This window comes from Quercus robur, chromosome 4, assembly GCF_932294415.1.
Source record: "Quercus robur chromosome 4, dhQueRobu3.1, whole genome shotgun sequence".
Taxonomy (NCBI): domain Eukaryota; kingdom Viridiplantae; phylum Streptophyta; class Magnoliopsida; order Fagales; family Fagaceae; genus Quercus; species Quercus robur.
Window position 1 is genome coordinate 2,906,811 of NC_065537.1, and position 24,519 is coordinate 2,931,329.

Sequence of the window (24,519 nt, forward strand, 5' to 3'; positions counted from 1 at the left end):
TTCAATCATGTTTCTCTCCCCTTGAAATGTTTCAACCCCCAACTCTCCCCAATCTCTTGCCTTTTATACACTTTCATTAGTGGACTTGTAATGATGATGAGAATATTCCACCTATGCGTAGGCCCTACCATTTACAATTTTTGGGTGGCTCCTTGGGTCTAGGCTACTGTTCCAGCATGTCCAATCTCATGTTAGAGGGAGGGCCCTGTAATTCCACCAATGTAATGATTCCCTAGTAACTTGAACTTGACATCGAATTCTGTGCTTGGATGGCGGACTCCCTTAAAGCATTATTTCTCGTCGATATTATTTCCCCCCCCCCCCCCCTTAAGGAGTAAGTGGCATCTATTCGGACCCCATCGTGGTAACTTGATGGTTTACATGTTGGTCTAGCTTGGACCTTGATACGCAAGTTGGGCTAAGGATTAATGGGCCTCGACTTGAGCTTGGTACTGGTCGAACTTTGTTCACCACAACCTCCCTTAAGCAAATAGTAGTAGGTTATTAGACAATATTTTTAAAATCAATTTAACAGAGTTTTGGTCAAATGAATATCAAGAAGATATATCAAGAGAGAGCAGGGGCGGAACTACCTTAGGGGCTAAGGGGGGCCATTCCCCCCCCCCCCCCCCCCCCCAAGCCTTTGAAAAAAATTTCCCTAGTATATATATTAGCATAAAAAATTTACTTTTGGCTCTAAAATAAATATACTTGGCCCCCCTCTCCCAAACAATTTACAAGTTGACCCATGAAACCAAAAATGAAAAAAAAAAATTTATCAAATCATCCCTTGTCTGTTTGTCCTAAGAATATCAAGAAAAACATTTAGTTAAACATTTGGACAATTTACAAATCTGGACAACAAGGAAAACCTACAAAACAATTCACATATTAGATAATCAAAAAAAAAAAAAAAAAACATTTGGACACAGTTTAAGTAAAAAAAAAAAAAAAAAATTTATAATAAATCTGTAAAGTTGTGATTTACAACTATGTTTTATGTTGGCTTTATTCCATGACAAAAAGTGTTGTAATTGCTCCTATTCTGTTCCTTGTATTTTGTGGGATTTTATTGTATTAGGTTTAGTATTAAGATTGGTGAAGTCTCAAGCTTATATGAAGAATCAGTGGATTTCGCGAGAAGCTCGCGAGAAGCTAAGCCGTGAAAGAGCATGTGAGGAGCACATAACTGGAAGCTGAAGAGTCGTGCCAGACTGTCGTTTTTGCGAGTGTCTCGCGGGTAAGGCCTTCTTGCGACAGTCATGAAACATTTTGCCTAGAGGATTTTTATGTGTGAATTCCTTACTCTTCACCCATACTATATATACCCTCATTACCCACAAATGTAAGAGAGACTATTCAAAGAGAAAAACCCTAGATAGGTTTTCTATAACACACACACCCATCCTCTTGAGAGAAAGCTACTCATCCTTAGTGAGAAATCATTGTAGCCTCTTCTCCATCCCTCTCCCATTATTATACCTTGAAAGGAGATTTGTACCCAAACACAATCCACACCTTTTCAGAGTGTAGTGAGTGTTTTTGGTGTTGCTGAAAAGCATTGGAAGAAGCCAAGGATGGCCGATCCAACATGGAGCTTGTTGCGGGATCCAGAGAGCTAGACAAGACACGGTTTCGAGAAGTCTTGTTGGAGTAGGAGCTTGGAGGGCTTAGGTACAGAGGGTATATTAGGCTTGGAGGGTCTCTTGCTTACCTATGTATCCCAACTGATTGTCTAGTGGATCGATTTCCGATTGGAGGGCGGCAGAGAGGTTTTTCGCTAAGTTCTTCGGTTTTCCCTTCGATAACACGTCTCGGTGTTATCTGTGTTTGCATCTCTCTTCCTTACTCTTGTTCATTTCATTTTACTGCTGTGATTGCTTTAAATATGAATTAGAGTAGTTTTTTTGCTTATTTGCTTACGTTTACACTATTCCACACTTAGTATTAAGTTAGTGTAAAATCAACCAAGCCGTAATTTAAATTGGGGGTCTAAATAAGCTCTTGTGTTTTCACACATTTCGAGCTTTCAAAATCAATTATAAATCTTAGCAAAATAAATTACAAAAACCCAATAATCTTTAACCAATTTTTACCTCTCATTTGAGAGCTCTTTGTCCCTCTCAAATGACTCCACCCCATAGTCACTAAGACAACTCCTATGCTGCTAATCACTCCATTCACACACCAATTAGTGTTACCAGTAACTTGGATCAGTTGGTGTCTTTACTCTTTAACTCAACTCATGAAAAAAAATTATTTTTTTAAAAAGCTGCTGCTCTTTAACAACTTGTACAAATTTTTTATTATTTTTTTGAATGATAGAATTTTATTAATTTTTAATGTTTTATTAACTTTATGACACACTTGGCATGCATGCATAAATGCAATACATGTGTGAAACAACAATCTATTGTTTTGTGTTTTACCTAGACTGCCCCAGAGCATGTGTGTAATTAGTCTATTGGTAATAAACTTTGTGTCTTAGCTAAATTAATGTAGTGATGGGAAAAGTTTTATTATTTACATAGTTGAAGATTCAAAGTTACCATTCATTATCACGTGATTGTTAACCTGTAGTATTAATATTTCAACTTTCTAAAATTCTTGAAAAAAAAACTTTGCCCCTCCAAAGTTTGAATCCTTGTTCCGTCCCTAAGAGAGAGAGTGTTTTTCCTTAGGTTTGAGGTGAAATATCATTTGTTCAAACCTCAAGAGCGGTAACTTCTAAATCATTAACTAATTAAATATACCTTAACCTTTTTCTTTTGGACATAATCATTAACAAAACTTTAGTTACTCGCTAAAAATTTATGGTACCACATCGTGAGCATACGTGACTATTCATAGGAAATAGCATAAAATGCTTACAAGTAGGGACCATATATGATTCCAGGATAATATATATGTCTTTTCTTCTTCTTTTTTTCTTTTGTTTTTAACATATTCTTTTTAATACTAATGAGTAGAGCTATAAGGGTTGAAATTGGTGAAACATCTGAAAATTAATTAAATAGATAATAAAAGTAAATATTGGAAAAATTAATTCTTATAAGATAGTCTCATTTAGTTTCAAGTCAAGAAATGTTTGATCACATTTTTTTTTTCGAAAAAAAAAAAAAAAAAAAAAAACTTCTCACAAGAACAACTTGTCTATGACTTCAAGGACTGCCTTGGAACTTCTCACAATAGTAAGTCCGTTTTGAATGCAGTAGCTTCAACTTAATCACCAATTTCTTGATCTTTGATTTGATGGTGAATGAGAACTTGGTCACGATACCTTAAGTCTACAAAAATGCACCTCTCTAAAACTTCTTTTAGTCCTCCCTAAAGTCCTTTTATAATCTAACAAGTAGGGCTCAAAATTCTACAGTCTGAACGAATTAATGGGTCTAACTGAGAGTTAGGATTTATGATTCTCATTTAATTGAAAAGCTATCAAGAGGTTGTCGAGCCAGCCTTGATCGATCGACTAGCTTTGAGTTCCTTGTTCTTGAGCAGTTCTTGGCATAGTAAGTCTTGAAGTTGAAATAGATTCTAAAAAAGCTTACAGGACTAACTTTCTTTCATGGTTGTCCAACCTACAAATTATAAACCTAACAAATAAAAATTTCATAAAAAGCATCCATATATAGAATATCTGAAGCATCAACCTATAAACTTAGAAATATACACAGTACTGCAACACAGAAGTGAACCCAATTAACAAAAGAAATGAACAAAGGCACTGTCAGTGTCACTGATCAACACAAAGTTTTGACCTTATTGAGGAGGACAAATATTGCGCCCCTAGACACTAAAATTTTCATTAGATAAATTCACCGTTTGCAACACATTTATATTTTTTTAGGAGTGTTGGTGATTCATGGTCCTTACAAAAAATTTCACAATGAAGTCCATCCTTGAATTAATATACTTAATAGTTAATATGTCGCATGTAAGTCGACAATGAAGCGGTTTGTGCACAACAATTTCCATGAAACTTTGGAGGTTTCGATAAAATGGATAGCCTATTTTTTAATATATTGGAGACGGATTATGGATGTGTCCAAAGCATATGTCATGTGAAAAAGAATTCTTCATGTCCATTGGGTGTCCAAAATATGTACACATTATTTTCTTAGTAATATATTTCTCTCAATTAAAGAAGCTAGGGTAGTTAAAATCTAAGAATGTTGAAAAGTATGTGTGGACAACGTGCATGGCTTAAATTATTGGTTATACTCTAATTGAAGGCTTGCATCACATGGTATCATATCCATATTTGCCTACCTATATTTTAGTCGTTGTATATATATATATATATAAGGTCTTTGTTAATTGTTAAGCTATGCTACAACTTTTGATAACATTAAGTAGGTATTTTTTCTATTATTTGTTATTTGTTAATAGAGTAATGAAAATTTAATTAGAGCTCGTCTTAGCACAATAGAAATGAGCTTTAATCTCTATTAAGGGTGTTTTTTTTTTGGGGGGAGGAAAAAGAAGAGGAAGTAATTAGTAGCAATACCTAAAAGAACTGGAAAAAGAAAATTAAAAGGACATGTTCAAAAAAGAAATCTTCATGCCGATAGAAAGAGAGGACAGAACGAAAGATAGCATGATCGATCTTAGTATTGCTTGTGGATAGATTGCTATCATCTTATTAAAGAGTTTGCTTGTATCTGTTTGGTGTCATTTCCTACTCTATTGAGCTTAAATATGATATTAACTACGTAAATTGAACATGCTCTCTGTTTCGTAAGAGGTATCCTGATATGTCCAAATCAATAAGTTTATGCCGAAAAGAAGTCTTTTGAGGATTCCATCAATTATAAGAAGAAACATTTTTGTAGTGATAGATTGCTATCATCTTATTAAAGAGTTTGCATGGCATTTGTGATAAGTTTTTTATATATATTTGTTTGATGTCATTTCCTACTCTATTGAGCTTAAATATGATAACCACGTAAAATGAACAACCGGTCAATAGCTTGTGAATTAACTATATAATGGTACTTGATATGAAAAGTCCCTTACATATATAGATTGATGATGCTCTCTGCTTCGTAAGAGGTACCTTGATAGGTCCAAATCAATAACAGTAAGTCTATGCCGAAAAGAAGTCTTTTGAGAATTCAATCAATCATAAGAAGACACCATTTTTGCATGATAGTTTCACATTGATTTAGCTCGATGCATTTGTAGTAACTGTACTATCCAGGTGCCAAGCATTAAAGATTCTTTTCTTTTTCTTTTTTTTATTTTTATTTTTTTTAATGTAGTTTTCTTTAATAAGATTTAGAAAACATGTATCTCCCATGAATATTGAATCCATATGTTATATGTTAGAAATACTGAATTCAATAGTATTGTATTTCATAGTTAAAGAATGTACATGGGAGCCTTTATATAGGAGGATATGTATGCAATACAAGTAAGAGTGTAGTACAAGCATGTGTGCTATACAAGTAATCTAGGTGGGTCTAAAGCCCACAACACTATACACGTTAACAGCCCCCCTTAAACTCAAGGTGGGTGTGAGACCAACTTGAGGTTGTCAACCAAATCACGAAGGCGTCTCTTAGGATGTGACTTAGTGAAGATATTTGCAAGTTGATCTTTGGAGGAGACTGAAAAGAGCTTGAAAGCACCATGGATAAGATGATAACGGATAAAATGACAATTGATCTCGATTTGCTTAGTCCGTTCATGAAAGACATCATTGTGAGCAATATGAATGGCAATCTGGTTGTCACAATAAAGATGAGTAGTAGAAGATGTGAACACACCTAAGTCTTTCAAAAGCCATCATAGCCAAAGAAGTTTAGATGTGGTATCAGCAAAGGCACGATATTCTGCTTCAGTACTGAAGCGGGCCATATGAGTTTGTTTCTTACTTCGCCAAGAAATCAGAGAAGAACCAAGAAAAAAGCAATAAACAGTGGTGGACTTGTGATCAGTGGGATCTCATGTCCAATCAGCAACAGAAAATGCATAAAGAATAAGAGCAAACTGAGCAGAGTAGAAAAGACAATGGAAGAGAGTGCCTTTTAGGTATCGAAGAATGCGCAAAACAACAATATAGTGAGTTAATTGTGGAGTATACAGATACTGGCTCACCTAGTGAACAGTATAGGAAATGTCTAGACGAGTGATAGTGAAATAAACTAGGCTGCCAACCAAGCGTCTATAAAGAGAGGGATTAGACAATGGTTTCCCTCCTGAGAGAGTTAGATGTGCATTAAGCTTAATTGGAGTGTCAATAGTCTTGCTATTAGTAAGTCCAGCTTGAGACAAGAGTTCAGAGGCATACTTGACTTGAGTAATATAAAGTCTATCTGTAGAATGGGTGATTTCAAGACCTAAGAAGTAGCTGAGATGTCCAAGATCTTTCATCTCAAACTGCTGACTAAGAAAATCCTTGAGTTCTTGAATGCCACTGAGGTCATCACCAGTTATGATCATATCATCCACATATAGGAGAAGTAAAATAGTGCATTTGTCAATGCGACGAAGAAATAAGGCAAAATCATAATGATTGGCCATGTAACCCAAGCGAGAGATGATCGAATTGAATTTGGCAAACCAAGCTCGTGGAGCTTGTTTAAGGCCATAAAGTGCATGTCGAAAGTGACAAACCTTGTTTGATTCAACGAAGAGACCAGAAGGAGGTTGCATATAAATTTCTTCACTTAAATCCCTATTAAGGAATGCATTTTTGACATCCATCTGAAAAAGGTCCCATTTACTGGCAGCAGCAACAGCTAAAAAGGCACGAACATATGAGATACGAGTAACCGAAGCAAAGATCTCTTCATAATCAATCCCATACTCCTGTGTAAAACCTTTTGCAACAAGACAAACTTTGTAGCGCTTAATGGACCCATTAGAGCGAGTCTTAATCTTGTAGATCCACTTACAACCAATCACAGATTTTCCAGGGGGGAGAGTCACCAAATCCCAAGTATGGTTTTTAGATAATGCATCAAGTTCCTCTTTCATTACAATTTGCCATAAAGGGTCAGTGGAAGCCTCACGATAGGTGTGAGGCTCATGCAGTGTTGCAAGGGCAGTGTAACAATGATAGTCAAGTAAATGTGCAGGAATGGATCTTACCTGAGTTGAGTGACGAGGTGGAATGTCTGGTGCAGGGTCTTTAGGTGGAACAGGAGCAAGGGATCAAAGCTTAGGGTTGGGTAACTCGTCTTCAACCTGTTCATTAAAGGGTGAACTAGGAAAGGGATTAAGGATATCTGGTGGTTGGACAGAGAAGTCTACAAGAGAATCAAGAGCAGTTATAGGATGATTAGGAACAGCTACAAAAGGAATATGTGCCTCATCTGGAAAAAGATCTAAGATAGAAGAGGAAGATAGGGAGGCTCGGAAGTGAGAGAGCTTGACAAAGGAGCGATGTTCCCAAAAGACAACACTGTGGGAGATACGAAGACAATGAGAGACAGCATCATAACATCGATACCCCTTTTGAGTTTCACTATAGTCCAGAAAACAACAAAGCCTTGACCGAGGCTCAAGTTTGTTATGCTCATGTAGCTGAAGAAGAATGAAATAAGCAGAACCGAAAGAGCGAAGGTGGTGATAGTCTGGAGGTGACCCAAAAAGGCACTCATATGGAGTTTGATTTTGGATAATAGGATTTGGAATGCGATTAATAGCATGAACAACATAAAATAGCAGCTTCACCCTAAAAAGGAGCAGGAACTTTGGCAGAGAGAAGGAGAGCACGAACAGTGTTAAGAATATGACGAAATTTTCGTTCGGCTCTACCATTTTGCTGAGAGGTACCTGGAGAAGTTAGTTGATGAATACTGTCATAGGAATGCAAAATAGCTTGGAAAGCATATTGAGTGTATTCAAGAGTATTATCAAATCGAAAAATTTTGATACGTTTGGAAAATTGAGTTTCAACCATTTTTGCAAAATTAGAATATACTTGTAATAATTCAGAAGGATGTTTCATATGAAAAATCCAGCTATAGTGAGAGTAATCATCAACAAAGACAACAAAATATCAAGATCCACCAATACTAGAGATAAAGGAAGGCCCCCAAACATCAGAATGAATAAGGTCAAAGATATTAGTGGATATTGATTCACTGTATTTAAAGGCAAAGCGGGTTGTTTTCCTAACTGACATGAAACACAATCAAAATTTTCTGTAGATACTGAACCTAACAAACCTCTAAAAGCCAACTGTTATACTTGAGAGGAAAATGCGTGACCAAGTCAAGGATGCCAAAGTGCAAGGGAAGGAATAGAAGAAACAGCAGCAACAAGTGGAAGACGAAGGTTGTCCATGGGAAACATACGCCCAACTCTGGGATTGGTCCCAAGCTCCTGTCCTGTCCTCGGATCCTGCATAATACACCTAGAATAATCAAAGATAATGCGATAACCCAACTAAGCTAATTGTCCCATAGAAAATAAATTGTAAGAAAGGTTAGGAACATTAAAGACCCTAGGAACCGAGAGATTAGAGGTCGAAATAGAATCTATATTATATTTATGACTACACATTGTGGAACAATTTGCTGTGCGAATATTAAGAGGGTGCGGTGCAGGTTTAAGGTTAGAAAATAAGGATGGGTGAGGTGTCATGTGATTGCAACAAGCAGAATCCATAAGCCAAGAGGTAGGAGACATACCAGATAAAGCTGAGAGAGAAGAGGAATAATATGCATTATCCACCATACGAATGACATTAGCGATGATGTTTATAAGGTCATCTCTGGAAATGGTGAAAGTGGATCCAAAAGATTAAGACTGTGCAGAGACGGGAGCCATAGGTTGGACACTCTTAGTGTCAGCAACTGTAGTAGCAGAAATGGAAACAGCTGATTTGTTGCGTTAATAGCAAGTTTCAATATTATGGCCAAAACGTTTGTTGGATTGTTGGCAACGGTTGTTGCAAAAGGAAGAAGACTTGTCCTTATTCTTCATTTAGAGGCAAAATATGTAAAAATGGACTGCAAAAATGAAATCTACATAAAAAATTGGAAAAAGAGCACTTGGACTGCAAAAAGCCAACTTTGGAAAAAAGTCAACGGCTAACGCAAGCAAGTGATGTTAGCGATGACGCAATAGGGTTGACGTGGCAGAATAACGTCAGCAGGAGGGTTCAGGCGCGTGAAGGCGTGTGACTTGAGGACGCAGCGTGTGGGAGCGCGTGGAGAAACAACACAGATGTGCAGTGGCGCATGGAGGCGCGTGGGCGCGTGAGCATTGTGAAACCCTTAATCTAAAGGGAAAAATATAACCTCTATTTTGAGAGGCAATAGGGTTTGGCCCAATTCCAAAACAGGCTAGGGCGCGGTCTCTCACAATCTAGTCTTGAATGGAGCTATCAAGGAGAGATAGGCTTCTCAATTTGCATGGGTTCTTTTGCCACATCAATCATATCTGGCCTTGCTTGATGTTTGCCTATGGTACAGACCAGTGCTAGAAAATCTTTTAATTGTCATGCTTGATCTTTGCTCACTCCCTCTCCTAAAATTTTTGAGTAAAAAATTATACTAAACCAATCATTCTGAATGTGAACTTTCCCATTTTCAATTATTGAGCAAAATTTTGTTCCCCGTCCTGCATTGTCAGGTTTCTTCCCAGTCAAGAAAACAAGTAGAAGCACACCAAAGCAATAGATGTCATTTTTTTTTTTTTGTGACAGAACCAGATATCACATAGTTAAGGTCAAGGTAACCAAAAATCCCTTTCACATCATCATCAGCATGCAATAGGTTAGGAGGAATTTCTTAGCCAAAACTCAAAAGCCAAAAAAGGGTCTCTCCCTACATTTTTTTTTTTTTCATTTTTATTCTCAGTAAAAATGAGATTACTAAATGTCGTAATACCAATTTTAAGTTTTGAGATTAAAACTTGAAAGTTCACTTTGAATCAAAAAATTTATTAAATTTTATATTTTTATCCTTTTACTTTTTTTTTTTTAACCTTAAACCTTTACTTTTCACACTAAAATGGTAATTGCATAATGCCAACTATTGAACCATCCAAATCCCAAAATGCTTAGGGTACCAAACCATTTCTACTTGGGCAAAAGACTCATTTGGAAATAGTAGAGATGGGAGTGGGACACAACGCAGCCCAAGAAATCACATTATGGGCCAAAAAAATTATCTTGCCAGGGGACAAAACCTGAAACCCATACAAAACAAGAAGAGTCCAACAAAAATCTAGCCTTTAAAGTAGCATGGATGCTTCTTTTGCCACCAACAAAATAGCGTGTGCTTCATCCCTGTTTGCCAATCCTCTAACATAAGAGCTGGTCCAATAATGGCAAATGGGCATTTGAAAATGAGATGCTCTAGGGTCTCCAGCTCTATCTTGCATTGTGGACAGACGTCATCATCTACTTAAAACCTGGTAGAAGAAAAGGTATCTCATGTGTCGAGTGCATACAAAACTTTTGTCCCAGTAGAGAGGGCGGCTTTAGAAGAGAGAGTTGCTAGAAATTGCTTAGTATTACAAGATTAGACCATGGCTCCTATTTCTAATATTCAAGCATCCCAATTACTGTTCATTATTGCTTCAAATATTTACGATCAGTAAAAAACAATGTAACCAAAGGAACTACAACAACTTCTCCAATTGCTACAGAGTAATGACACGAGATGTGTGCATCAAATGTGCCCTTACATAAAGATAATACATATAGTCTACATCTCTCTCATCTTTTTATCTTCTTATTACCACCAAAGCCTTTCTCAAAGCTAGGAAATGTTAAGCTGTCCTCACACGGAGAGTAATTACATGTTCAGGAACAATAACCAATCTAAATGCAGGGGAGTGTTGGTATGTCGGCGATAGTGAGAAGCAAAACTTGGATAGAATGAGAGATAAAATCACCTTCAGTTCTGTCATGGCAAAGTGTTGGCCAGCACAGACACGAGACCCTACTCCAAATGGCATATAAGCCTGGGGAGTCTTGCAAGCCCCAATAATACCATGAGCAAATCTTTCTGGGTTGAATTTGTGTGCATCAGGTCCCCACAAATCATAGTGCTGTTGCAATATTGGGATTGGAATCTGCATGTTTATGCCTTTTGGGATCATAATGTCTTTGAATGTTATGTCTTCCAAGGCCTCTCTAACCACAAAAGTCACAGGTGGGTAAAGACGCAATGTCTCTTGGATAACCATTGTCAACTGCCATCAAATACAAGGTTAGTGAACCTATGTCAATGTATGGGTGTGTCAACTCTCATGTATTAATTTCTCAATGTTGAGTACATGGTTTCAGAATTTGTGAAGCATTGATGTTAATCTCTCCTTGAAATATTTGGTAACTAATGTGTTAAGTTCTTTATGTGTGTAATTAAATGAAAAAAAAAATGTTTTCAACCTCAAAGGCATAATTATAGGAAGAATATTCAATCATGTTACTAGCCACTTGAAGTCACTTTTTCGACGATACGTCAATGGCGGATGAAAATTCATTCCTGAACGTTTTTCTAGGCACCACCTTCAATTCTAAGGAAATCTTGCATTTATAAGTGCATATGATACCAATATATGTGCAGAAGCATTCTTCCAAACATATAATATATATGCACAGAAGCACCATATAATACACTCTTCTTTTTCTCTCTTGTTTGCTGGGATATTCTGAATTAACATGCATCCATATGTAGTGGTAGTGTTTTCTTGGAAGATAATTTGATAAAATCAAGTACAGAAATAGCTAAAACTAATAGTACTATAATACAGTAACTAGAATTATAAATTTTAAAGAAAAATACATACCGTTTTCATGTTTCGGAGCATGTTGGCATCCGGTAGACTATCCCCAACTATTTCAAGCACCTCAGCACGAGCACGAGCTTGCCATTCAGGATGTGCAGCTAGCAACATCAAGCTCCATGAGGCTGTGATGGCAGTGGTCTCATAGCCAGCAAAGTATATGCTTTTGCAATTATCCACAATGAATTTGTCGCGAGAATTATCTGTTGATGGGCCATAATAGCCATTATCACTTTTGGCACCCTCAAGAATCATTTGTAAAAGATCCTCCTCATATGATGCTTCAGTGCGCTGTTTTACCACCTTTAATATCATTGAGTTGATCTCTTCTTCAAGTTTCCACAAAGCTCTATTGTTTTTTTTCGGCAAGAATCTATAAATTATACATAACATCAAGTTTGAAATATTTAGGAACATTCATCCCTAGCGATGTTCTCTCTTTTTTTTCCCCATTATTTATAAAAGAATAGAAATACCCCTAGTTCTCTTATCTCATAAATCGTCACAGCCCGTAAAAGGCTAGGATTGAATCTAAATCCTAAGGCCAGTGTTAAATCTAAATCCTACTCTTTTAAATAGAAGTATCATTAGGCTATAATAACACTAGTCAATCAAAGATGTTCACAGACAACAAACCAAAATTTGTCAATGTTATAGTTTTCTAGTCTTTGTTATTTAGATCAGTGGATTCAAAATATTACCATACCTAAAACCAGGAACTCCTATATTTCTCTTGGACATGATTCCTTGAAGAGCTTTGAGTTTTAAGAATATTTCTTGCCCTTGGGAATAGTTGCTTCCAAAACAGGCTCTTGATATTATATCTGCGGATAGGCTTCTGAAATCCTCAATGATTTCAATGTCTGCAATCCCTCCCTCATTTTCAATTCTACTTTCCCAACTTCTTAGCATTGAAAATGTTGAGTCCACCATTAGAATTACCATGCCCTTCAGAAGGAAATGCATATATTATTTGTAGCAATATAAAAGTTTACAACAACAAGCAAGCCTTGGTCTATAGAGATTTATTAAATAATGGTATAGTAGTTGCTAGTTTTTAGACCTCTGAAAACATTGTGTTTACTAATTCAATAGCCAAGTTGTTATTTAGGTCAATTATGTAAATTTAGGTTAAACATATATCAAACATATCATGCAGCGGAAAATCTAAATAATTAACATAAGATATGATGACTCAGGAAAACTAATGAAACAATCCAATTTTAAGGTAAAAAAAACTTGGGGAAACCAATCCCAAGAGAACAATTCACTATATCAAATAGAAGTTTACAGTCAAGAATATAAATCCATAGTAAACTTAACTATAATTATCAAATCTAACTCTAAAGCTCTTAGACTTCTTTGACGTGGATCTGCTTTAACATGAACCTCCAACTCACGCTTTAGATCTCCAATATAGACCCCCAGTCTATGACTCTAAGACCACCCTTGAAGGTTTAAATCTAACACCTTTAATTACTGGTATTTATCAACTTTTGATTTACTGGTTCTAAAAGTATGTAGATCGATTTTCGATATTGATTTTGAAAGAAGTAGACACAGAACATTTTTTATTTCAAAAGAGAAGCTCCAAAGTCTCTTCAAAACATGCTTTGGAGTTTCCTTTAAATTTTATGTGAATTAGATCTGAAACCCTAATCACTTATTGGGTTTAATGGGCCATAGGGCCAAACTTAATTTCTGTAGAAATGTAATTTGATCAGTCAAGCCTATCATTTTTCAAATTCATGAACTGCAGTTTGTTTGTTCTTGTATCCTGACTTGCAACACCTTGAGTATTGTCTAATCATACCTATGAACTTAGTTATCTATATCTAGGCAAGTTTGTGCTCACGATAGCAATTATTCTAAACTTTTAGAATCTAAATAGTGATTAATTAAATTTAAATTTTTAAAGCTTAATATGATGGGACAGTGAAGTAACAACATTAAAACGCAATCTTCACCCAAACAATTGGGAAGCTGAAACAATATTGTGCTTTGGGATTGTTGCTGAGCATTGTCCAAAATGACATATCAATATTGTCAAAACTGGACTATTCCAAAAAAAAAAAAGAAAAAAAAAGACAAAACTTGTTCCAAGTTAGTTAAAAAAAGGTAATAAAAGAGTGGTTTCCGATTATGTCTTTCTAGAGGATTACATTGCATATTATGACTTTATAAGTGAGATTTACCTTAACCTTATCAATGTACAATTCAGGAGCAATAATCTTCCTTTGATGGGCCCAAATTGGGCCATTTGACGACAGAATGCCTTGGCCGAGAAGTGGCCCACGATCTTTGGATAGATAAGAAGGTTTTCCAAGGCTCAAAGAAGTGCAAAGGCTGATTTTCTTCACTATCTCTGGATCTGTTATGTATAAAAGCTGTATGTTTCCAGATGAATATAAGAATATTGGTCCTGCCACCAATGCATACTAGCTAGGTGAGCAAGGTTGAAAAAGATAAATTTAAGATTTATATTTAGTGCTGATATGCATATTTTATCATATGATCTTCAAGAGGTCCATAGTTAATATTCTAGGCATGTCTTGGACTAATTGCTAAAGATTACAAAATAGAGGACTCATCAAAAAAAAAAAAAAAAAATTAGAGGAAACTATTTGCTATGACAAAACATGCCATTGTTTGTTCAACTTGTTACAAGTAAAAATGTGTATTCATCATTTAAATGAAATCTACTATAATTCCCATTCCCAAATCCCAATCCATGTCCAAGTGTACCTATTGGAAAAGTGACAACCTTTTTTTTTTTTTTTTGGAAACAGAAAAGTACCAACTTTTATTATTAATTTATCTTCTGAAAAATGCTTTTGTTAGAGAAATATAATAAAGATGCCAAAAAAAAAAAAAAAAAAAGAAGAAGAAGAAGAACCATCTAATACAAATACAAGGTCATTGTCATAAATATGGACTATAAAAGTTTATAACTCTAATTACAATTGGAATATTCTGGCATCAAAAGTTGTCTAAAATCTGAGCTGCACCCTCTATGACTACTGCTATTGTCTACATATTTTAATTTTCAACTCCCTAAACTATATTTCATCCTACTTTGGTAGTTAGAGAGAGAGAGAAAAAGAAGAAGAAGAAAGGAAATGACAAGTGAAGTACCATATTCATTTCTCCACTGCTCTAAATGTGGGAAGAGAGTGGAAGGCCAGTAATGAGTAATAGCATCAGGGCAGTCATACTCCTTTGTAGCAGTAGTTTTTGGTGTTGAATGAACTTGGAGTTGAATTCTCTTCATTTCGGGGATGTTCCCAAAGAAGAAAGAAGGAGAAGGTCCTCTTATACCTTGCCTTTGAAGTTTTGCTCTGAGAAGTTTTGGTTTCAAAACCAAAAGGTTATAGAGTTGCATTAACAACAATATAAACCCTCCTATAACCACTGATACAGTGATCTTCGCCATTAGAATTGGGTTTGCTTCCATGTTTCTGCTTCTTCTGCTTCTTCTCTCACTAGACTTCCATCAAAACTAGGACCCTTTAGATTCTGTGTACTATTTTCCTTCACGTGGTGTAGATTTTCTATTTTTCTTCTGACCTTCACTGGACACAACCCCTTCTCATTTTATATTGTGTTGGATTTTTAATTGATTTGACTAGTCCAATTTGGCTAACTGAGACATATAATATATTAGTATAAAACTATAAATTATACCTTGATATTGCAGGTTATTATATGGTCCAGTTTTTCGTTACGATAATGGTGATTGATTGATAAGTGCACCAACACTTTGTCCCTAAATGTCTTTTTCAAGTTAGTTTTGGATAATAATAAGTTTTAGTTTTTCAAAAAAAAAAATATAATAATAATAATAAGTTTTAGCGACTCAACTATTTTTCTAAGTATTATATTACCTGATGAGTGCATAATAAAATTGGTAATTATGATAGAGTTCAAGGGATAGCCGTGGCAAAAGTTAAAAGGCTACCGTGCGGCTGGCAAAGAAGGATTTGGAAAGAGGATGTCTAAGAACATCCACAAAAATTTTAGTTAATTGGCAACATAAAAAATTATTTTATTTATTTTATTTATTCACTTTACAAAATATTCAATAATATAGATGTAGGTTAACTTTTAATATAATAAAATATTATAAATATCATAATAAAATAATATAACTATTACAATAATATAAAGATATTTATTACAATAATCATAATCACTGCAACAGTAATTATATTATTTTTGGGATAAAAGTGGGATTTGAAAGCCTTCACGTGGGTGGGTACCAGATAGTGGACTTGTGGTTGTGAATTTCTGGGATTTTGTTTAGTTTTTTTCTTTTACTTAAAGTTTGCACGCCACACGAGATTGAAAAAGAAGTTTTGGACTCTACGCGTTGTTGACTTGTTTTTTAATTTATTTTTTGAGCATCAATAGTTAATTGGATTTTATTAATGTGTATCTTTAAAACACACAATCATTTTTATTTTTAAATTTTTTTTTTTTAAATTAAAAAAGTATCAACAGTTTTTTCAATTTTTAAGGATATATTTCCCAAAATAGATGGCTTAACCGGACCCTAGTTAATTTATTTAGGCTTATTTAGTTTTTTTTTCTTCTAACTTTGCTTGGTGGGTTGTTTGGGTGAAATATCTCAGTGGATTTTTCAATTCAAACGCTCACAATATATCACTCACTGGGTCCCACAAAAATCAATTGCTAATCAGGTGTTCAGAACGGTCACCAAGCCTACCGACGTTGTCTCTTTCTCTCCTTTTCCACAACAAAACACTCTGTCCCCAACTTCAGAAACCCACACACCACAGCAGCGTCTCCACTCTCTCACCACAAATCTTCAGCTCTCCAAACCCTCACTCCGCCTCTCATTTTCTGCTTTCAATTCTGTGGGTCTGTTGAGGTCAGAGAGTTTTGCTTAGGTAAAAGATGATAATTGTTAGTATATAATAAGAGAGATATATCTGACATGGGTTCTTTACCTCTTTGAACATTTTTTTTTTTTTAAAAATTTTTGAGAAACAATTATCTCTTTGAACATGAACATTCAATTTTACTGCTATGCTATTAACATTGAGCAGCATGGATAAAGAAATACATTATCGTTGTTGGGGCAGTGGCAGCCGCCTCATAGCCCATGTTGCTATAATTTTTGTTCTTATTGAAAGTCTTACTTTCAATTTCTTGCACTTAGGATTTTGTCGTAATATTTTAAGGATTATTATTTTGCTTGTTGTAGAGGGCACACATAGCTGATTACATGCCTGGAGCCAGCAGGGCAAGTTTGATTCTATCTATGATTTTAGTATCTCTCTGCTAAAAAGGTAAAGAAAAAACTCTCTCTGTTTTTTAAGAAATTGTAAGATTTTCCTTTGGTTGCATTCCCTATAAATTTAAGTTCAAGTTGCACATTGTTTTCATCCTATTGCAAGTTCAGCATATTCTACTTGCTCACTATTTGGAACGGTTAATTTGAAGGACTTTAAATTGAATTCCTCACACTATGAATTGACATAGAACTATTCCTTGAGAAACAGGAACTTTTTGGGTAAGTACCTGTGAAGCAATGGTACCTGGAAAAGGCGTGAAGGGTACAATGAGTCTCTTAAATCTTGTTGAATACAATTTTTAACAATATAGATAGAAGAATATCTTCTTTCTCTTGCCTTTGGTCTATTGTGAAGGCAATATATTGCTGTTACTCTAGCAGGGGGTCTTCTAATGCCAAATCCCCAAAATGACAGCAATGCTGAAAAGTAAAAGAAGTGTACCATCTCCTCCTAGCAAGATAGATGACCTGCAAAATCCGAGCATGAAAATTAGACACTATTGAAAGTTAATTTAGAATAGACAAATGAATAAAAATTATTTGTATGCAATCAGGTCTGCATACTAGAAATTGTTTTGAAGAGTTATCTAACTATTCTCTTAATGGCATCAAAGTAGGTAATGGAACATGGAATGTGGGAGATATTGCTACTGATTTCTCATGTAAATTAGTTAATTTATTCTATTATGCAGAGAAAAACACTTGACATTCCAGCACGCAGTTCTTAAGATCATGAATTACAACATTAGAAAAACTCAATGTCTTTTAGGCTCTCAAATAATTAGTTGAGCTAAGAAAAAGTAGATCAAGATTTCATTGACCAAAATAGTCAATTCAATTTGCACTAGTGTTATCTCTTACTGCATACAACTTAATGAAATTTTTTAGTATGGTTAGCTATGTGTTGAATGACATTGAATATGCCTCGTAGGGGTGGACATTTCACCACAATGTCGGAGGCAAGTGCTAGTAGCTATAATTCCAACTATAGGGGGCATGTGTGTGACATGGATCAGTGTGTGTTGTGGACATCTTTGCAGCTCCATAATTTCGGTAGACAATTTTATGGCTGTAGACATTGGAAGCCTGTAAGTATCAGCTATGCTTACTATCATCGTTCCTTTATGGTTAAAGTTGCTATGCTCCTCAGCTCATGTACTTACCAGCTTTGTTTAATATGCAGGGTAGCGACGAACATTGTAAGTCCTTTAAGTGGTTGGATGGCATCCCATGTAGGCGTGGAGAGTGTCATTGCGAAATTTACTAGGCTTGAGGCCAAGGCAGCTATGGCAAAAAACAATGAGATGGAAGCCCGTGCAATGATAGCAAACCTACTCCATAGGGAAAGAGTAGCAAAGTGTAGTGCTGAAAAAGCAAGGGTTTCCCTTCGTATGGCCAATGCGCAAGCACGTAAATATCAAATTGCTCTACTTATGTCATGGTTGGCATTTGTGGTGTTGTTTATATTTTCACTTGGTGATTACGGCAAATGTGTTTGCCATGATTTTGAATTTGGATTAGTGGTTTGCGTAATGAAATTCTATCATGTGGTTGGACATGAAAATGTATTGTAGGTGTTAGGAGTGCCTTCTAGTGTAGGTATTGGACCTGGCAACGTATGTGTTGAATGACAGAGTTATTGTAACCTTATATATAACATTGCTGTTTTGTACTGGTAGCATTCTTATTTTTTGCCTTTCCTATTGTTTATGATTCAGTTGTGTTGTTAGTGTATTTAAGCATCGATATGAATAAAAATAGGGCAAGCAGAATTTAATTCCAAATATCCTTCTATAGTTCACTGCACATAGTTTATAAAATCATGCTATACCATTATGAAATCACCCATCATCACCAAAGTAAAAAGTGGGCAAAATGTGGACTTGACAGAAACTTCAAATACCATTGACCCTACAATAATAGTGCATAATACAATGGTATAAATACTAAATACCGAACTTATGCGCATCATACATTCGTGGTTCCAAAATAGCGTTAATACTGTTATAAAAAAAATACATAACATGTGCTAAACATGCACCTAGTAAATGCTAATCGCCTGCCCTATGCTACCAAGTCTATAAATATCAACATGTAAGCATTTACAATACAATTCATGTGCGAAATCAATGCCTACGAGCGACATAATCAACCCACATAGCATCGGTGATGTCATCCCTAAAGTGGGCCATATGTCTCTTTGATGCTTCCGACATCTCCACAACATGCCTCTAGTTTGCGGTGCTGGTGGAAGCTCCATTGTTGCCACTATCGGGCAGAACAATAGGATTTCCTTCATATTCAACATTGTCCCATGTGTTAAACAATTCATCACAACGGTTATTAATGCGTAGAAAACTATGTAGACAACAACATACAGTAATCACATAGTGTTGCCTACTGCGCTTGAAGTTTGGCATTAAATTGAGGATGGGAAAATGAGCCTTTAGCACCCCAAACAATTGTTCAATAACCATTCACAAGGAAGAGTGTCAATAGTTGAACAACTCTTTCTTGGTTGTTGGATTCCTGTTACTAGAATGAAATTCCTGGGCATGGTACCTAGTTGATTTGTGAGGTGGAAGGAAACTTGTGCCAATAGGCAGGCCTGAGTCCACCAAGTAGTATGTTCCTACATGTTTATGAAACTATTTAGAATTGGCTACAATAACTATAACAAAAACATGCAAAAATTGATAGCCTTTGAGATTAATTGTAGTACCAGTAGGTGGCCATGGGAATCCATGCTTCGGGTCACCAATCGCTTCCTCCAACACCTGTGAGTCATTAACACTACCTTCCCACCCTGCATGAACATAAACAAACTGCATATCCATGTTGCACACACACAACACATTGGTGGTTACAGTAGCCTTTCGGCTCCTGTATGCTTAAGTCGCATGTTTAGGAGGCTGAACACTCACATGGGTGCCATCCATTACCCTAACACAGTTCTGCACATGACATAAGTACTGATGATGTATGTACCTAGTTAAATAGAATACGTTTACAATACAATTAAGTGATATATATTACCTTGAACCATGGGTAGTACTTGTTCACTCGAAGATGTTTGGGGAGGCAAATTACATCTGGATCTGGCTTAATGAGATGTCTCGCATATGAATGAAGAGCCCGTAACACCCTGCGGAAGTGGCGGGACACTGTCTTAATTGAGTGCTGGAATCTGTCTGCAACACACCTCATTCGAGTATTGTGGCCGAGTATGTATAACAACATGGCGGCCACCTGCGTGGCATCCACATCACCCTGCCCTTCCTCTAAGTATCCATGACTGACCAACTCATCCACTAAATGTAACAGATATGGGTGTGTCGTGCGAAACATCTCAAAGCACTTATTAGGATTACTGTCAAGTTCATCCATGTTTCCTTGGCCCGTAAGGATACTATAACGCATGGGCTATTTATCATAATGTCGCTGCATATAGGTGAACATCTTACCTACCAAAGGATTCACAAAGTCAAACTTTGCTTCATCTTCGCTATCACACTCTAAACCCCACCAGTCATCATCATCATTATCATCACCAGCATCAATGTTGTTGAAGTATGATTTGTCAAAATCATAAGCCAGGAATGCATCTAACCATTCACTCTTTGATGCCAATGTCACCTACACACTTTAAAGCTCTCTCTCGAATCAATGGTTGTGAAGTGGTGGTTGGTCCGGTGGTTGGTGGGGGTGGATTGTTGGATGGGTTTGACGTTGGTGTGGGTTGCAGTGGCTTGATGGACTGATTGGTAACAGTGGAGGGGCTGAGGTCAGCGATGGTTTGGATTTGGGTTTAAAGTGTATTTACCTCCAATCTCTCACAGATCAGTGGGTCTCTATTAGATCGGTGGGTTTAAAATTTCTAGGTTTGTTTACGGGTTTCTCGAATTTGGGTTTGAAATTTATGGATTTGTTTTAGGGTTTGATGTTTGTATGGAGGGTTTGATTTTTCATGTGATGTTCTGGGTTTGCTAGAGATTGAGGGTTGGTTTTGGGTTTGTGTTCTTTGTGTTTTGAATCTTTGAAGGTCTTTGTATTTTTTAGATCAGTGCCCTTTGATTTTATGTGTTCCATGTTGGCATGTTCTTGATTTTTTTAATTTCCTTGGCAACCAAACATATTATTTAAGGAAGAACATGAACATGCTCTTCATGATGACTGGGAAGAACATAATGTAAAGAATTTTTTTTTTTAATTTAATTTCTTTTTTAAATGATCTGTTTTTAATTTTTTTTATTTAGTTCAAATTAATAAATATTTTTTTTAATTTATAAGCTGACGTGGCATTTTTAATAGTAAAATAAAATTTTGGGTAAACTACATATTTGGTCCCTATCTTTTATAGCATATTTCAATTTGGTCTCTAACCTTTCAGTTGTGTCAATTTAGTCCCTAACCTTTCAGTGTCATGTCAATTTAGTCTCTATTGTTATATTTTAGATGAAAATTGATGACATGTTAAATAGTCAAAATAAAATTTTAGTGTATTGTCACATAAACGAAAGCTAATTTTTCATTTTGACCATTAGACACGTTATCAATTTTCACCCAAAAAATAACAGTAAGGACCAAATTGACACAATTGAAAGGTTAGGGACCAAATTGAAATATGATATATAGGATAGGGACCAAATACATAGTTTACCCTTTTTTTATTATTATTTTAATAGGTCCGTCTACCACCTAAGCAATTTCTATTAGTGGGTTAATGGAAAGGACCAAAATGGAACGCGTTAATTGATTTAAGGACTAAAAGTGGTAAAATTAAAATGTAGGGACTAAAATGGAAAAAAACCAAAATGTAGGGACTAAAAGTGCATTTACGCATTTATTTTATACAGTAAACCAATGCTAATAACAAGCACTCAACACCAAGGCGAATACGAGAAGTTATGAGTGTAGATAATAGAAATCAGTTACATGTTGATGCTTACAAAAATAAGTTACATTAACAATAAACATTTTATTGTCAAAAAAAAAAAAAAACATTTGATTTTTGTCCATAACAATAACTACAAAAATAAAATTTATACATTTGCGTTTGTACGGAGAAAAAGATTGTGTAAGCACGGGTCAAAAGTTAATGTGAATATACCAATAGACATTTTTTGGTATATCCAATATGAAGAGTTACAACTTTTCAATAAAGACTTTTGGGTATATCAAATTTGAAGGTGACCACTCTTCATTTCACCACATGACTACATAAATTTAGTATACATTTAAAAATACTAAATAGTTGTGACTTTTCATTTTTCACTAGACACTTTTTCAGTTAATTACGCACATTTTCGATCAATAGGCACCTTTTGACTTTTCATTAACTACTCCTTATTGCATCACATGGCTACATAAATTAATATCATGTATACATTCAAAAATACCAAACAGCTATGACTTTTCATTTTTCAATAGGCACATTTCATTCAATAGGCACCTTTTTGGCCAATAGACACCTTTTCGGCTAGACACCTTTTGGTATATACAATATAAAGGGTTATGACCTTTCAGTAGATACTTTTTTGGTATATCAAATTTGAAGAGTTATGACATTTCAATAGGTACTTTTTGGCATATATTTTACAACATATCTTATATATACCTATATATACAACATAGACTAAACTAAAGACGCAACATTATGTCTTTTATTCCTTCCTACAAAAAACTAATAAATAAAATAACATTGCTTTCTTCTGCCTAACTAATAAAACTTTGTGTTATTTCTTTCAATATCATTTTATTTATTTATTTTAAATTTCATGCATTTTCGATTGCTACTCCTACTAAAAAATAATCGTTTTTTTTTTTCTTGAAACTCATTCAACAGCTATTCCTATGCATCGCACGAGTTAACAACTAGTTTATATATATATATATAAACCGAAGCCTTTAACTTTTTATTGATATCTCCAGATCTTGCCACATCATTATCTTTTTTTTTATAAAATTATTTTTGTTTAGTCCAAACTTAACAATGAGTGAAACTCTATCTTTCTAACAACTCAAACTTAAACTCAAACTCAAACGTTGATAATTTATCTCCAAATTTGCAAAGTTAATCATGAACACTATAAAAATAGTGCAAACCCCAATATATATATATATATATATATATATATATTTTTTTTTTAAAGCCGAGTAAAGGTATAAGCTCTTCTTTTGTTATTGTCTTCTCCTTTACTTTGTTAAAAAAAAAAATTATGGTTTGTTAAAAAAAAATTATGGTTTTTCATGTATTTTTAAAAAAAGTAATTTTCGCATATGAACCACTAAATTCTCTTTAGCTATTTTTTCCGATAAAAAAAGCTTGCAATAAATGAAATTCAAGGTTGCTACTACTACATATGTCTTTGTTTCATCTCACGATATGAAAGTATGTTAATTTCTAGGGCAGAAAGCTTATACACGATATATTAAGAGAAGGTATGACTTTCATTATTTTAACGTGGGCTCTTGCTCAACATTTTTTAGCATGGGCCACATGTTGATAAGGTTCGTTTAAAGTTTAGACCCATTAAAATTTAAAACTTATTGCTTATGGGTTCGTGTACTTTTTTTTTCTTATATTTCTCTTTTGAATAGTCATATACTTTTTTGAATTGTTTCAATAACTTATTCTTTAATTATATATCTTTTTTAGAATTTGGAAGTTTTAATATATGAATTTGTGTAATCACACACACACACACACACACACACACACACATATATATATATATATATATATATTATCTATAATTTGTAGGCTCTGAATCTTTTCTGATTCCTTTCAATAATTATAGCCATGGATTATTCTTTTGAATGTAATACATCTTTCTCTTATATTTCTCTATTGTTTAGTCATATATATTTTGTTTTGTTTCAATAATTTCTAAGCAATGAATCATCTAATTCTTTAATATTTTTTGGTCTTTCAAAAGTTTTAATATCTGAATTTTTGAGCTATTTTTTTGTAGTATCTGAAATTGTCTGACAAATTTTTTGTAAGCCATTGTACGTTCAAGTAATGACTTCTTTGTCAAATTGTAACACAAATTGAAGTCATACAAGAACAAATCATGTAATGGTGTAGTTTTTTAATCAATTTAAAATTTTATAAAATTATTTTAGTCTACCTCACAAATAGGTAGGTTCTCCTGCATAGCACGGGTTAGCGACTAGTATATATATAAAAGCAAAGACCTCTTGTAGGAGTGCATAAGGTCCTGCGATATGGAACTCTAATTTTTCTTTTAGCTTTTTTTTTACCTCTTTTCATTAAGTTTTTTTTACTGTTACCCAAAATATCACATTAATTTATTTTTACTATTATTTCATTCATCTCTCCTTAATTGCCTAAGCTTAAAACACATATTTCTCTCTTCTTCATGTCTTTTAGCATACCCACCATTTTTGTATTAAGAATAAAAGAAAAAAAAAATTAATGACTA

At 34.8% G+C, this 24,519-nt stretch overlaps 2 protein-coding genes and 1 long non-coding RNA gene across 5 annotated transcripts in view; 1 reads left to right on the forward strand and 2 right to left on the reverse strand.

The window, feature by feature from the left end:
* Positions 1-15,368, reverse strand: part of LOC126720348 (cytochrome P450 714C2-like) — a 28,041-nt gene extending 12,673 nt beyond the window's left edge. The window contains exons 1-5 of one of the 3 annotated variants that reach the window (XM_050422694.1): positions 14,890-15,368; positions 13,950-14,176; positions 12,461-12,702; positions 11,758-12,127; positions 10,861-11,160 (exon numbers count right to left, since the gene is read on the reverse strand). In XM_050422694.1, coding sequence (XP_050278651.1) covers positions 10,861-11,160; positions 11,758-12,127; positions 12,461-12,702; positions 13,950-14,176; positions 14,890-15,208 — 1,458 coding nt within the window. In that variant the 5' untranslated portion in view covers positions 15,209-15,368. Of the gene's footprint in view, positions 1-10,572; positions 11,161-11,757; positions 12,128-12,460; positions 12,703-13,949; positions 14,177-14,889 lie in introns of those variants that run through there. The other 2 variants (XM_050422692.1, XM_050422693.1) reach the window with 2 other exon arrangements.
* A 1,078-nt stretch (positions 15,369-16,446) lies between these two features.
* Positions 16,447-18,743, forward strand: LOC126720350 (uncharacterized). Its single transcript, XR_007653355.1, has 4 exons — positions 16,447-16,664; positions 16,982-17,066; positions 18,003-18,159; positions 18,255-18,743. It is a non-coding gene; the product is annotated as an uncharacterized LOC126720350 (long non-coding RNA).
* A 559-nt stretch (positions 18,744-19,302) lies between these two features.
* On the reverse strand, positions 19,303-20,458 carry LOC126720246 (uncharacterized). Its single transcript, XM_050422563.1, has 4 exons — positions 20,108-20,458; positions 19,794-19,896; positions 19,634-19,703; positions 19,303-19,429 (listed from the first exon to the last, which is right to left on the reverse strand). The coding sequence occupies exons 1-4, from the start codon at positions 20,456-20,458 to the stop codon at positions 19,303-19,305; spliced, it is 651 nt and encodes a 216-aa protein (XP_050278520.1).
* Between the last annotated feature and the right edge of the window lie 4,061 nt (positions 20,459-24,519).

Coding starts and splice junctions, on each gene's coding strand:
- LOC126720246 (XM_050422563.1), bottom strand. CDS start 20,458: ATGGATGAACTTGACAGTAATCCTAATAAGTGCTTTGAGATGTTTCGC. Junction 19,897..20,107: donor AGTACTACCCATGGTTCAAG/GTAATATATATC, acceptor ATGGATATGCAG/TTTGTTTATGTTCATGCAGG. Junction 19,704..19,793: donor ATTCCCATGGCCACCTACTG/GTACTACAATTA, acceptor ATAAACATGTAG/GAACATACTACTTGGTGGAC.